The 13,262-nt window shown below is 39.8% G+C and overlaps 1 protein-coding gene across 2 annotated transcripts in view; it reads left to right on the top strand.

The window, feature by feature from the left end:
* The window catches only part of LOC121513295 (ankyrin repeat and IBR domain-containing protein 1-like), a 68,880-nt gene that overhangs the window by 28,697 nt on the left and 26,921 nt on the right, over nt 1-13,262 (top strand). For both annotated transcript variants that reach the window (XM_041792937.1, XM_041792938.1), the window contains exons 11-12: nt 22-152; nt 5,611-5,745. In XM_041792937.1, the coding sequence (XP_041648871.1) occupies nt 22-152; nt 5,611-5,745 (266 nt within the window). The remainder of the gene's footprint in view (nt 1-21; nt 153-5,610; nt 5,746-13,262) is intronic.

The raw sequence follows: 13,262 nt of genomic DNA, 5'->3' as shown, positions 1-13,262 counted from the left end.
AACCCCCTCCCCCCCATGAAGTGGCTGGTGTAAGCGAGGCGTACGAGGATGCAGCCAATTGTCTGTGGTTGCTTTCGAACTCTAAACCCTGCGCCAACTGCAAATCCCCCATACAGAAAAATGAGGGCTGCAACCACATGCAGTGTGCTAAGGTGAGTTCTCTTTTTAAGGTTTCACTTTGCTGTCTAACTAATGTATTGCATAATTAGTTGAATTTTTATCTCAGAAGCATTAACAAGGAGTTTATTTTTATTAATACCTCTTCATGGTTGATCATGACCTGAAAACCAACACATTTTTCTTCTAACCTTTTTTAAAGGATGGTTGAAATCTTGGTAAATTGATCATAAATGTCCCAGAGCTCATAAATGTGCTGTCCTTAAGTAAAAATGACAGGTTTTTGGCTAAATGTTGAAGGATGAACAATTCTTAATTTCTCTTATTTCTGAAACTGTTCTTTCATCAGTGGTAGCTTTATTTGACACCTTTTTCATTCTGACTGCTGTGGTCATCTGGGTATTAGTTGTCCCCACAGGTTTTATTGAACATATCTAACAAGGCATGTGTGACAGCGAGGGATTATTTAATTTGTTATATTTAAAATTGTGATAAACACCCCCTAATATCCTGGTAAATAATGTCCAGACAGCATACAATGAAAGCATGTTTACCAAGGTGAAAGGGAAAAAAAGGTCAACTGGGAACATAAGAAAAAACTTTTAAGGGATCAGGAGACATTGCTGTCCCTCTCCTCTGCTCTCCCTTCTGCACCCCAAAGAGCTGCACCATCTGTGGGAGTGCTGAGCAGAGACACACAGTGGATACGGAAAGTATTCGGACCCCTTAACATTTTCACTCTGTTAATTTGCAGCCATTTACTAAAATCATTTAAGTTGATTTTTTTTCCTCATTAATGAACACACAGCAGCCCATTTTGACGGAAAAACACAGAACTGTAGACATTTTTGCAAATTTATTAAAGAACAAAAACTGAAATATCACACACAAGTTTTCAGACCCTTTGCTCGATATTGAGTAGAAGCACTCTTTTGAGCTAATACAGCCTTGAGTCTTCTTGGGAATAATGCAACAAGTTTTTCACACCTGGATTTGGGGATCATCTGTCATTACTTCTTGCAGATCCTCTCCAGTTCTGTCAGGTTAGATGGTGAACGTTGATGCACAGCCATTTTCAGCTCTTTCAAGAGATGCTCAATTGAGTGTAAGTCAGGGCTCTGGCTGGGCCATTCAAGAACAGTCATGGAGTTGTTCCTAAGCCACTCCTTTGTTATTTTAGCTGTGTGCTTAGGGTTATTGTCTTGTTGGAAGGGGAACCTTCGGCCCAGTCTGAGGCCCTGAGCACTCTGGAATAGGTTTTCTTTCAGGATATCTCTGTACTTGGCCTTATTCATCTTTCCTTCAATTGCAACCAGTCATCCTGTCCCTGCAGCTGAAAAACACCCCCACAGCATGATGCTGCCACCACCATGCTTCACTGTTGGGATTGTATTAGGCAGGTGATGAGAGGTGCCTGGTTTTCTCCACACATACCGCTTAGAATTAAAGCCAAAAACTTAAATCTTGGTCTCATCAGACCAGAGAATCTTATTTCTCATAGTCTGGGAGTCCTTCATGTGTTTTTTGGCAAACTCTGTGCTCGCTTTCATGTGTCTTTCACTGAGGAGAGGCTTTCGTCGGGCCACTCTGCCATAAAGCCCTGATTTGTGGAGGGCTGCAGCAATGGTTGACTTTCTAGAACTTTCTCCCATTTCCCCACTGCATCTCTGGAGCTCAACAACAGTGATCTTCAGGTTCTTCTTTACCTCCCTCACCAAGGCTCTTCTCCCCTGGTTGCTCAGTTTGGCCAGATGGCAGGCTCTAGGGAGAGTTCTGGTCATCCCAAACTTCTTCCATTTAAGGGTTATGGAGGCCACTGTGCTCTTAGGAACCTTAAGTGCAGCAGAAATTCTTTTGTAACCTTGGCCAGATTTGAGCCTTGCCACAATTCTGTCTCTGAGCTCTTCGGGCAGTTCCTTCTGCCTCATGATTCTCATTTGCTTTGCGAGCTGTAAGGGCTTATATAAACAGGTGTGTGCCTTTCCTAATCAAGTCCAATCATTTTAATTAAACACAGCTGGACTCCATTAAAGGTGTAGAACCATCTCAAGAAAGATCAGAAGAAATGGACAGCACCTGAATACTTATGGCCATGTGATATTTAAGTTTTCATTTTTTAATAAATTTGCCAAAAAAGTTTACAATGCTGTGTTTTTCTGTCAAAATGGGCTGCTGTGTGTACATTAATGAGGAAAAAAATCAACTTAAATGATTTTAGCAAACGGCTGCAAAATAAAAAAGAGTGAAAAATTTAAGTGGGTCTGAATACTTTCCGTACCCACTGTAGACAAGCAAGTAATGATCATTTCAGCAGTAGGCTAATAAATTCATGAGCTGAAAGCACAATAACACTGTGGAACAAATTCAACCAAAATGCAGTACCTTTGACTGTCTGCTTGAGGAAAAAAAAATGAACAAAAAGCACTCCCAACTGTGGGAGTAGCATGCCCTCACTGGCTTCAGCTGCTGCTCAAATTAGCCATTAAAAGCTCACACAAACTTTGAAGCAAGTCCCATAAATTAAGAGTATTGATCCAGTGTTGAAATCGTTGTGGAACTTAGCAGAATAGATGTTAATGAGCTCACCTATAGAGCTGGCAGATGGTTATATTATGAAATGTTCAAGATTAGCATGATTAGCTTTGTAAAATGACTATTATAAATAATGCTATGATGTGTTCATAACAAAAATTCAGTTTTTGATGAGAAAATCTACCCAGCCGATACCACTTCTGTTAAAAATGTTGAGTAATTTTGTCTTTTCGTCAAACAATAGAAAAGTATCTATAGTAGTCTGCTTTTTGTATTACATTGGATTTGGAGAGACAAGCAGCACAAGTTTTGTGCAAAACATGAACAACAGCAGGTAGGCAGTAAAAGATTATTGTGAATATTATATGTGCTCTTTGTTGAATTTTCTATGGGCTTCTATGCCTTTATAATCAAGTCAGAAGCAGGGACGAGAGTGAGGGGTGTAACATGCGGCAAAGGAGCCACAGGCCAGACTTGAACCTGGACCTCCTTTGTGACCTAACTGCTAGGCCATCTGCAATAACCTGACATCCAAATATATATACATTGTGTGGGCTATGTCTCATATCCTTTTGGGCAACTTCTCATTGGTAGTATTTGGGAAAGGCAGAACAGTTGAAAAAAAATCTCAGAGGGTGATTGGATTAAGGTTCTGTCTTTCTTGTTGGTACCGGGCCAATCAGAATGACGAAGCATATGAAATAGTGCATTTGCAGCTCCTGAACCTGCAATGGTAGCTGCTACTTGGCTGCAGTTGCTAACTGTTACTTGAGAAAGTTGATGAAACAAGCTCATGCCCAGCTGGTCGATTAAGGCCAAAAAGTCTTTATTTTGCCAAGAAGTTTTCTGTGCTTCCTTTAATAGGGAAATTTCCAGTTCAGATAAAACTGCTGCTATAGCTACATCTGAGCAAATTGCTCCACCTATAGCCAGTGTATGTACCAGCTCACAGTGCAACTAAACTCCTCCCTTAACTACCCCAAACTCATGCTGAAGAGAGTCAGGAGAAGAGCAATATCAACTTATTCACCAAGAAAAAAAAACATAAACAGTGCAGTTCTTTACTCTTGTAAGGTGTAAAAACATCCAAGCTAATTGCCATACTGGTGGCAGCCATTGCTACCTGCTTTTAGTACAACAAAACCCCTCCCATAGCCACCTTGTTCCCCTAAAATAATGCTTATTGGTCTGGTCTGTTCTCAGATCTGGCACAGTTACTTCAGATTAGCGCTTTGCAAGATAGAGCTGCCTAATGACAGACCTGGAATCTGACAAACCCATCAGCTTTGCAAGATTATGCTCCTATATGCATTCTTAATCTACTTCTTAATGTTACTGCATTACTAAATAATGATGTCATGGATTGTATGTTTTGTCGTTTCATCTAGGCCCACTGATAATGCTGCCATGCTAGCCAACAATCCATCAAACAGTAGGATGCAGTAAGTTCTGCAGTTATTCAGCAGCTCCTGTCTGCCTGACATGGAAAAGTGAGAGTAATTCAGTAGTATTTGAGTCATGTTGCCTGCCAGAGTCTCTGTTACTACCACTGTGGCTGGAGGGCAGGCCATGATAGTCACAGAGAGCAGTCATATGACCAGGCCTCCTTTTGTCTCAGTGACAGCTATCTCAATGTCCCCGTCCTTTTTAAAGAGGCAGACTTGAGATGAGATTAGTTTGAGAGAAATGGAACAGCTTTCAGAAGCTGAGAGGCCACACAGGGCGCAGCCTCTTGACCTGTTATTACCTGGTAAGAAATGGTTTTACCCCTGTTGCTTGGAAACAGGAGACTCAGTGTTGCCAAGGAGCACTTCTTTGTCTTTTCACAGCCGTTTCCTTCCCTCCGGTCTGGCTTCACTGTTTTTTATCTCAAGTTTCTCCATTTCACACGCTGTCTTTTTGTGTCTCTCTGTGCTTCCATTCATCCCCCTCCCACTCTTCATTCTGTATCGATTTTTCTGAAGTATCATGTAAGCGTGGTGTTTTCAGGGAAACACAGGTCTCAGCCTTTAGGGTTTTTTTGTGTTGCTCTGACCAACTTGTCACCAACGGAAGTACATGTGGCACAGCGAGAGAAATCACTTACACTCAGGTAGGCTGCAGATTGGAGTGACTGTAGTGTTTTGTTGTTCTACAATACCCAATGGGACTTGATGATCTCATATGTTGTCTGAGTGCCTTCTAGTGGCAGTGGGCTACAATGATTCACCATTGCGTTTAAACAGCTGCCTGTGTCCTCCTTTAAACTCTGCCAACTGCAAAAGAAAAAAAATAAATGAGTGTAAGACGGAGATTGAGCCAATACTGAGATAAGAGCAAAGATCCTGATTCCTGGGTGTAGGAGATATCCTGCACCTTTAAATGTCAAACTGGTATTAGATTCATTGAAAAGACCTAGATCCTAAATGCTGTAAATCCTCAAATAAAGACCGGGGCCTTTATTTACAAAATTGATGAGGTCACCAGGCCTTTAGAAGAAGGAGGCTCTTTATTTAGAGCCAGGCCTTTATTTTTAAAACTCTCTGTCTGAGCCATGTTAACAGCTTATATTTTCATCCAAAGCAAGGAACATAACACTGATAATGAAACTTGAGCAGCTGGACATATGAATATATTTAACTATTACTCTTTTAGGGCCCTATGAAATCCATTTTATTTTTTGCCAAATTCCTTTTTTTTTTTTTTTTTTTGCATGCAGTTTGATGCTGCATTGTGTTTTACTCCTCCTATAAATACCGGCCTTTATATGCTCATGATGCGCGTAACACCGGTCATTAAAAGGGGCCCAGCCACAGATTGAATCCCGGTCTTTATTTGAAGATTTACAGTAATGATTAAATAGTCTGGTTTTATTTTTAGGGGTTATGAGATGCTAATTACTCCAGTATAGCCAGACTTCTATTATATCCAATTTTTAAAGTGACCATATGGATAATGAAGGGTTATTTCTTCTCCATGCAGTGTAAGTATGACTTCTGCTGGATCTGTCTGGAGGAATGGAAGAAACACAGCTCATCAACAGGAGGCTACTACCGCTGCACCCGCTACGAGGTCATCCAGCAGGTAGAGGAGCAGTCAAAGGAGATGACGGAAGAGGTAACTGCAAAAACATCTGTATTAATATGCACAACTGACCACATTGTAAGATCATTCTGATGTTGGTGTGGTGGATCAAAATTTTATGCAGAGACAAGTGCAGTACCCCGGTTCAACTAAACAGCTCTTAAGATTTACAGTGAAGGTACTATAGTAGGGATGTGACAAGATTGAATCATCACAAGATTTCTCGTTGAGGTAAAGACAGTCTGGTGAAATTAATATGCCACAGATACGAAGAGTACCAGCTGCCATGACAGAATACAATACCAAACTTGAAATTGCAAAGAATACAAAGATATTCCTGATATTTTAAATTGTTGCTGTGGCAGCTTGTGAAGAAACAGAGCTGATCAAATAAGTTAAGTTAATCATAACGTGTAATATAATCAAATACTGTTGCTAAAAACTTGTGTAGAGTCTCCATGAGGAGAATGCAGTGTTTATTTAATTCATGTGTGTACAAAGTCTCGCTCACAGTCTTGCTGTATGTTAGTTTGTATCTTTGATTTAATCACTGCTTCGCTGTGTCTGCTTCTCATCTCAACATGTGTCAGTCACTCATCAATCAGCTGTTGGCCATACAAAACATCAGTCAGAAACTTCACGTTTGTAGTGCACATGGGCTGTAGAGTCAATTGTTCATTCATAAAGTTATAATCCTTAATAAATGTGCTGTGTTTGTTGTTTCACATTGGCAGAGCAGACAGGCTCTGCACATGCACAGGAACGCACAAATATTGACTTACACGCTCATCCGTGTCCAACGCTCACAAAGCTCTTGAGAAAAAAAGACCGCAAAACAACTATTTATCAAATAGTTATCTGTTTCTGTCAATGACAGTAAACGTGTTATTGACAGTAAAAGTCTCTTGAGTGTTTTAAATATGGTTGTTCAAAAAAAGAGAATGAGGAATTATTTAATTTTACTGATGCAACTTTATATATTTCAGTCTGTTTGAAACAGCTTTAAAGTACTTCCCAAGAATTTAAATGCTTTTGTTATTATAGTTTTTGTAAAAAATGAGTGCACAGTGTAGTAAATAAATGTTGTGGCACACTATTAAAATACGTAGAGATTTAGTTTGAAGTAGAATTGGGCAATATTCACTTTTTAATAACCTCATACCCTCCTCAAATTTTACTGGGATATACGTTATTACTGCCAGGTATTTTAAAACCACATTAGATAAGTGCTTGCCAGCGTGCTGACCCAATCACAGTGAGCAAAGCACGTGTCTTTACAGGTGCTTCATTCATACCTTTAACGATATTAGTCTAGAAATGAAGTGACATGTGCATAATGGAAGGGATTTATAGTTAGTGTTTTGAATCTCAGGTTGCCGTATGTCTCATTACAACCAGTGGTCCTTGTTTAGAAGATATAGAGCATGGTGACTGAGTTGTGCCAGGCCATGGCACACAAGTATACACCAGTATACACCAGTATACAGTGCCTTGCAAAAGTATTCATACCCCTTGAACTTTCTTCACGTTACAACCACAAACACAAATGTATTTTATTGGGATTTTTCGCGATGCACAAACACAAAGTGGCGCATAATTGTGAAGTGGAAGGACAATTATACATTGCCTTTAAATTTTTTTACAAATAAAAATCTGAAAAGTGTGGTGTGCAAAAGTTTTCAGCCCCCTGGAGGCTGATACCCATGAATATAATCCAGTGCAACCAATTGCCTCCAGAAGTCACCTAATTAGTAAATAGAGTCCACCTGTGTGTAATCTAATCTCAGTATAAATAGAGCTTTTCTGTGAAGTCCTCTGATGTATGTTAGAGAACATCAGTGAACAAACAGCACCATGAAGACCAAGGAACACATCGGACAGGTCAGGGATAAAGTTGTGGAGAAGTTTAAAGCAGAGTTAGGTTATAAAAAATATCCTAAGCTTTGAACATCTCATGGAACACTGTTCAATCCATCATTTGAAAATGTAGAGAGCACTGCACAACTACAAACCTACCGAGAAATGGACATCCCCCTTAACTTACAAGCTGGGCAAGGAGAGCATTGATCAGAGAAGCAACAAAGAGGCCCATGGTAACTCTGGAGGAGCTGCAGAGATCCACAGCTCAGGGGGGAGAACCTGTCCACAGGACAACTATTAGTGGTGCACTCCACAAATCTGGCTTTTACAGAAGAGTAGCAAGAAGAAAGCCACTGTTGAAAAAAAGCTGTATGGAGTCTCATTTGCGGTTTGCCAAAAACCATGTGGGGAACACACAAACATGTGGAAGAAGGTGCTTTGGTCAGATGAGACCGAAATGGAACTTTATGGCCTAAACGCAAGGTGATATGTGTGGTGGAAAACTAACACTGCACATCACCTTGAACTCTCGAAATGTGCAAAGTTGGTAGAGATGTACGCCAAAAGACAGCTGTATTTACAGTGAAAAGTGGCTCTACAAAGTATTGACTCCAGGGGGCTGAATGCTTTTGTACACCACACTTACAGATTTATATTTGTATAAAATTTTGAAAGCTATGTATAATTTTACTTTCACTTCACAATTATGCACCGCTTTTGTTGATCTATCACATGAAATCCCAATAAGATATATTTACATTTGTGGTTGTAACGGGAAGAAATGTGGAAAAATGCAAGGAGTATGAATACTTTTGCAAGCCACTGTATATATGCGAGTTCTGTCACCAAAGCATAAACTGTATGTTAGCCGTCATATACAAGAGGATTAGTTTAAACATTTCTGAATAGACCTGCATTGTTGTGACTTTCAGTTGTATAAAAGGCAAATTTCCACTCAGGTAGCCTATTTTGCTACCAAAATTAAGAAATTTGTGTAACATCTGTCTCATCTCATCTAGTCTTGAAAATAAAGTGTCTCATCACACCCCTATACAATATATATCATATTTGCACTGAAATGTCTGCATCAGTTTCAAGGCCAGAGAAATCCTTGAGTTTGATAGTCGACTCAAGACTTGTCTTATCATAGGACCCACCACAACAGTCACAGCATGCCTAAATTTGCCATGGAAACACTGGATGTTATGCCCTGAAAGCTGCTGCTCTGTTGCTGTACCTCATTCATGTTCTGTGTTGGTAAATTGTGAAAGACCACAATAATTCTCTGCCATCAGCTGTGCGTTTTGTTGCCCAAGCGCCCCTGTGATGTGTAACTCCATCTCCCCACCCAAAGCTCCCTGTAACATTGCGGCCTCAAGAGACATTTCCAAGCTGAGTATAGATGCATTGCACAGGGGGCTGGTTTACAGCAGTTGCCCATACTGTAGTCCTGCGATGTTTGGTGCATGTACTCCCCACACTATCTCTCCCCATATTTCCTGTCCCTCTGCAGCTTTACAATGTAAATAAAGTCAAAAAGACCCCAAAATAATCTTCAAAAAGTAAAAAATAAAAAGAGATTCGCTTCTCATCCTTCCTACCTTTGTTACCTACTTCTTGAAATGAATTGAAGACTTGAAAATAAAATCTGTCTCCATAAGTTGTCTTTATTTGACAGAAAAAGCACAGATTTTGTTTTATGAATGAATTTCACATAATGAGTGAGAAAAGCTGTTTAAACTGACCTTCCTGGTGAAAAATTTGAGCAATCCCACAATGCTGTGTGAGTAACTTCAAGTGCAAATCCTGCTGTTAAAAGGAACCCTGCGTGATCAGACATGTCCATCTTGTTAGATAGATATTTGATGAGATATGTATATTGAACTAAAAAAAATCTCACTAGATATCTGCATTTTGAGTGAGTTTGAGCTCATAATCTCCCCAGGTTGCTACCATGTTTTGGTCTGCTCTGGTACTGTAATGTCACTTAACCATCTGCCCCTGGCCATTCCTGATAATAATAATAATAATAATAATAATAATATCTTGAATTTATATAGCGCCTTTCAAGAAACCCAAGGACGCTTTACAGGAACACATATACATGGACAAACTATGTGAGGGGTAGGAGAGTGTAAGGGGTGGTTTAGTGAAGACTGTAGGCTGTGGTGAACAGGTTCCTACGCGATGACTGTTTTTTCAGACTGGCAGAATGTTTTGCTGCATGCAGCTGTTGCTGCCATAACAGCTTTCATACCAGGCACGAGTTTGCTGCATGTTGGCTTTGTCTCCCTGCTGTCAAAGCTCTGTCATTCATCCAAAGTTTTACCTCAATAAACCTCCCTACAAGTGACTGGATTCAGTGTGTAGTGGAAGCGTGCCGGTAACTTTCAAAACAAAAGCATTATGAACATACAAAGGGAATTTCTCCAAAGAAATGCTGAAGTGGGCTTTTACTTTGAAAAATGCAAACCGGAAGTGTTTTTGTACTGTGCTCATCTTTACCTGCAAGATTTTGAACCATGTGGAAACAGAAAGCTTCATAAATAGTAGAAGTTTGGGGATCAGCTTTACAAACAGATGTATTTTAGCACATGGCCTTCAGCTGGTTCATCAAGAAACAGATTGCAAACATATTCTACCGATGTAGATGCAAATATTTGCAACAACAAGGTAAATATGGCTCTGTATTTATCATTTTCCTGTCTAGTTTGACCAATAACAGCTGGTGGTGTAAGGAAGAGCAGATATCTAGTGAGATTTTTAGTTTAATATACACATGAGAGATACAAATATATATCCCAACAAGATGAACTTGTCTGATCATGCAGGGTTTCTTTTAACAACATTGTGTCTCTCCTTGTCATCTTTTGTTATTGTTTTGTCAGAATTTACATTATGTGAGTTTAACACATGCTCAAGAAGTGAAGTTACTCAAGTTGAGTAACTGCTCATTTCTGGTATGTTTCCGACCAGAAATTCAGACCATTCAGTTAACTTTTCCCTTAAAAGTAGTGATGCGACAAAAAAGATTTGGTTTCTTTTAGTGGAAAAGTTTTCTGTTGGCGATATGAAAAAATAAATAATACAGACAGAAAGCCAAAGGGATCAGAAATTGATCTGGTTTATATTAAAGATTTTGTAGTTGTAGATTTTGAAGTTATTTGTAGCACAGAGCTGCTGACCTCAAGCAGAGGAGTAGGCCACCAGTTTCTTATAAGCTTTCTTCTTTTTAACTTCTCATCCCCGGATTATTTTTTTCATTTCAGACTTGTAGTCTTTAGCCCACACTACAATCCTGACTCAGGGGACCTCACTGAGGGCTATTTATCAGACTTTCACGGCTTCCTCAGGAGCCACAAAGGGGTCTGTACAACATTTTGAAAAAGACAGACAGACTTTGATGTATAAATTCAAACACATTAAGGAATAATGGATCACCATGACTGAGCGATTATGTGTATACAGCTGATAAATAGGTTACCTTTTTTCCATCACTGCCCATTAAATGTCTCTTGAGATTGACAGAAGCCTCAGTGTAGGCAGTCACCTCCTCTGATGATTGGCAGTCAGCTTCATACCGTCTTCACACACAGAGACACAAGCTTAAGCACAGAAATGTGTCTCCTTTGTTATTGAGTTCCAAATAGTTTCTAGCTGTTCCTGCAGACTTGCTTTAGAAAAAGCTTTTGTGCGATCAATCTGTCATTCTACTAAATCCCAAATTTGTTCAATAGGATTCACATCCAACTTTGACTTGGCCAGTCCATCAGTTCCAGTACTCCAGATTCCTTTTTCTTGGTCAAATAGTCTCTGCACAGTTTTGAAATATGCTTGGGGTAATTGTCTTGTTGGTATATGAACCCACGACCAATCAGATTCAGTCCAAAAAGGATTCCATGATACACTAAGATGTTGTGATAGACGTTCTTGTTCGTGATACTGTCCATTTTCACTAATTTGCCCACACCGTATCCACAAATGGAACCCCATGCCATAATGGAATCTCCACCGTGTTTCACTGTGGGTGCAATGCATCTGGCATCAAAACGTTCTCCAACTTTTCTGCAGAGATAAACACGACGATGCTGACCCAAGAGTTCAAACTTGGACTCGTCCGTCAAGAATACCTTCTTTCAGTCATCAACAGTCCTGTGTTTGTGTTCCCTGGCAAATCTGAGGCACTTCTGGATGTTTGGAGGAAGGGCTTGACATTGACACCCGCCAACTAGCCAAATGCGGATGGATTTCGGCCGTGGCGAGTAGCAGCGTGACTCTAACTAGCCACGATGGCGGGCTGAATTTATCAGTGTCACAACTTACGCTTCACTCTGAAAGTGCTTGTCAGTTAGCCCTTATGATTTGGACTTGTTACAGAGAGACTGTTAGGCACATAAAGGCTCAAATATTCCTCCAAAATAACAGAAAAGTGGCTGGTCTCTTCATCCATTCGTGCGTATTTTACACAGCACCAAGGGCTTTGATGCTGTATGACGCACACAACGCAACACTCACAGACATATACGGACACACACTCGCACTGATGTGTTGGTTAGACTTAAGGCTTCTATCTGTTTAGGGAAAATGTTTCAGAATTTGCAGGATAAACTCAGACCTGAACTTTCTCTTTCTGCTTTATGGCTTCTCTCTGTCTATGTGCGTCAGTGCCGGTTATGTGTGTGTGTTTTTCCAGCTGTGTGTCGTTGTCGCTTGTGCGAGCCAGGGCGGGCGGTGTATCTAAAAATTGTTTAAATAATACTCCATCTATATTCTTTGTTTGTTGAGGGTGATCTAAATGATAAAAAAAACCTCCGCAAAGGTGCGCATACTTTAAATATCATTGAAACTTTTAATCGTTTGTATATTCAGGATTAATTATAAATTTATAAATCGATAATAAATGGTTATAAAAGACGAGAGAAACTCTGAAACTTTAAATCAGTTCACTAAGGCAGCGAGAAACAGAGGCAGAATGATAAAAGTCTGTAACTGATCACTTAGGAGTCCAAGAGAATTCAACTAAACAGTGATTTTTTTTTTTTCTCTTCTTATATTATACATCCGTTGTTTAATGATCTCCAAATGTGAGCTTCACCACCAAATGTAAGTCATCTATTATTTGAAGAGATATTTGAATTAGTATTAGACACACGTATGAAAACATTTCCTCCATACAGTATAGATCAGAGGACAGGAGAAGTTGGACACTTAATGTTCTCTGGTGAAGATTTGTCAGAGTGAAAATTAGAGATGTTCTTGTAATCTGCTGTAGCTTTTTCTAATAAACAGCCGGTTAACAGTATTTTAATTTTAGCTTAAACTTGATACCCATTGTGACTCTTAGATGACTGTCTCTAACAGTCTGACCCATATCTCAGTAGTGTGCTGTTTCATATGCACAGAGAGAAGTGCTTTATTAAGAGGAGAGCTGATATTGATCATATTGGTGAGGGAAAGTAGAGCACATGTGTCATATCATACCCTTTTTACCAAATTTGGCATATAGCTCAGAGTTCCCAAACACCAAAGTTGTGGCTAGTGGAAATACTGAGCGGCTAGTAAGTTTGCAGAACCACTAGCCACTGTGGCTGGTGAGCAAAAAAGTTAATGTCAAGCCCTGTTTGCAGACCTCAATAATGGCTTCTTAGCAGCTATTCTTCCCTTTAAGCCTTGTTCTGTCAGTTGTCTGC

Source organism: Cheilinus undulatus, linkage group 8 (genome assembly GCF_018320785.1).
Source record: "Cheilinus undulatus linkage group 8, ASM1832078v1, whole genome shotgun sequence".
In the NCBI taxonomy this organism is placed as follows: Eukaryota; Metazoa; Chordata; class Actinopteri; order Labriformes; family Labridae; genus Cheilinus; species Cheilinus undulatus.
The sequence above is the reverse complement of the archived record's forward strand: the minus strand, read 5'-3'. Positions and strand labels throughout refer to the sequence as shown.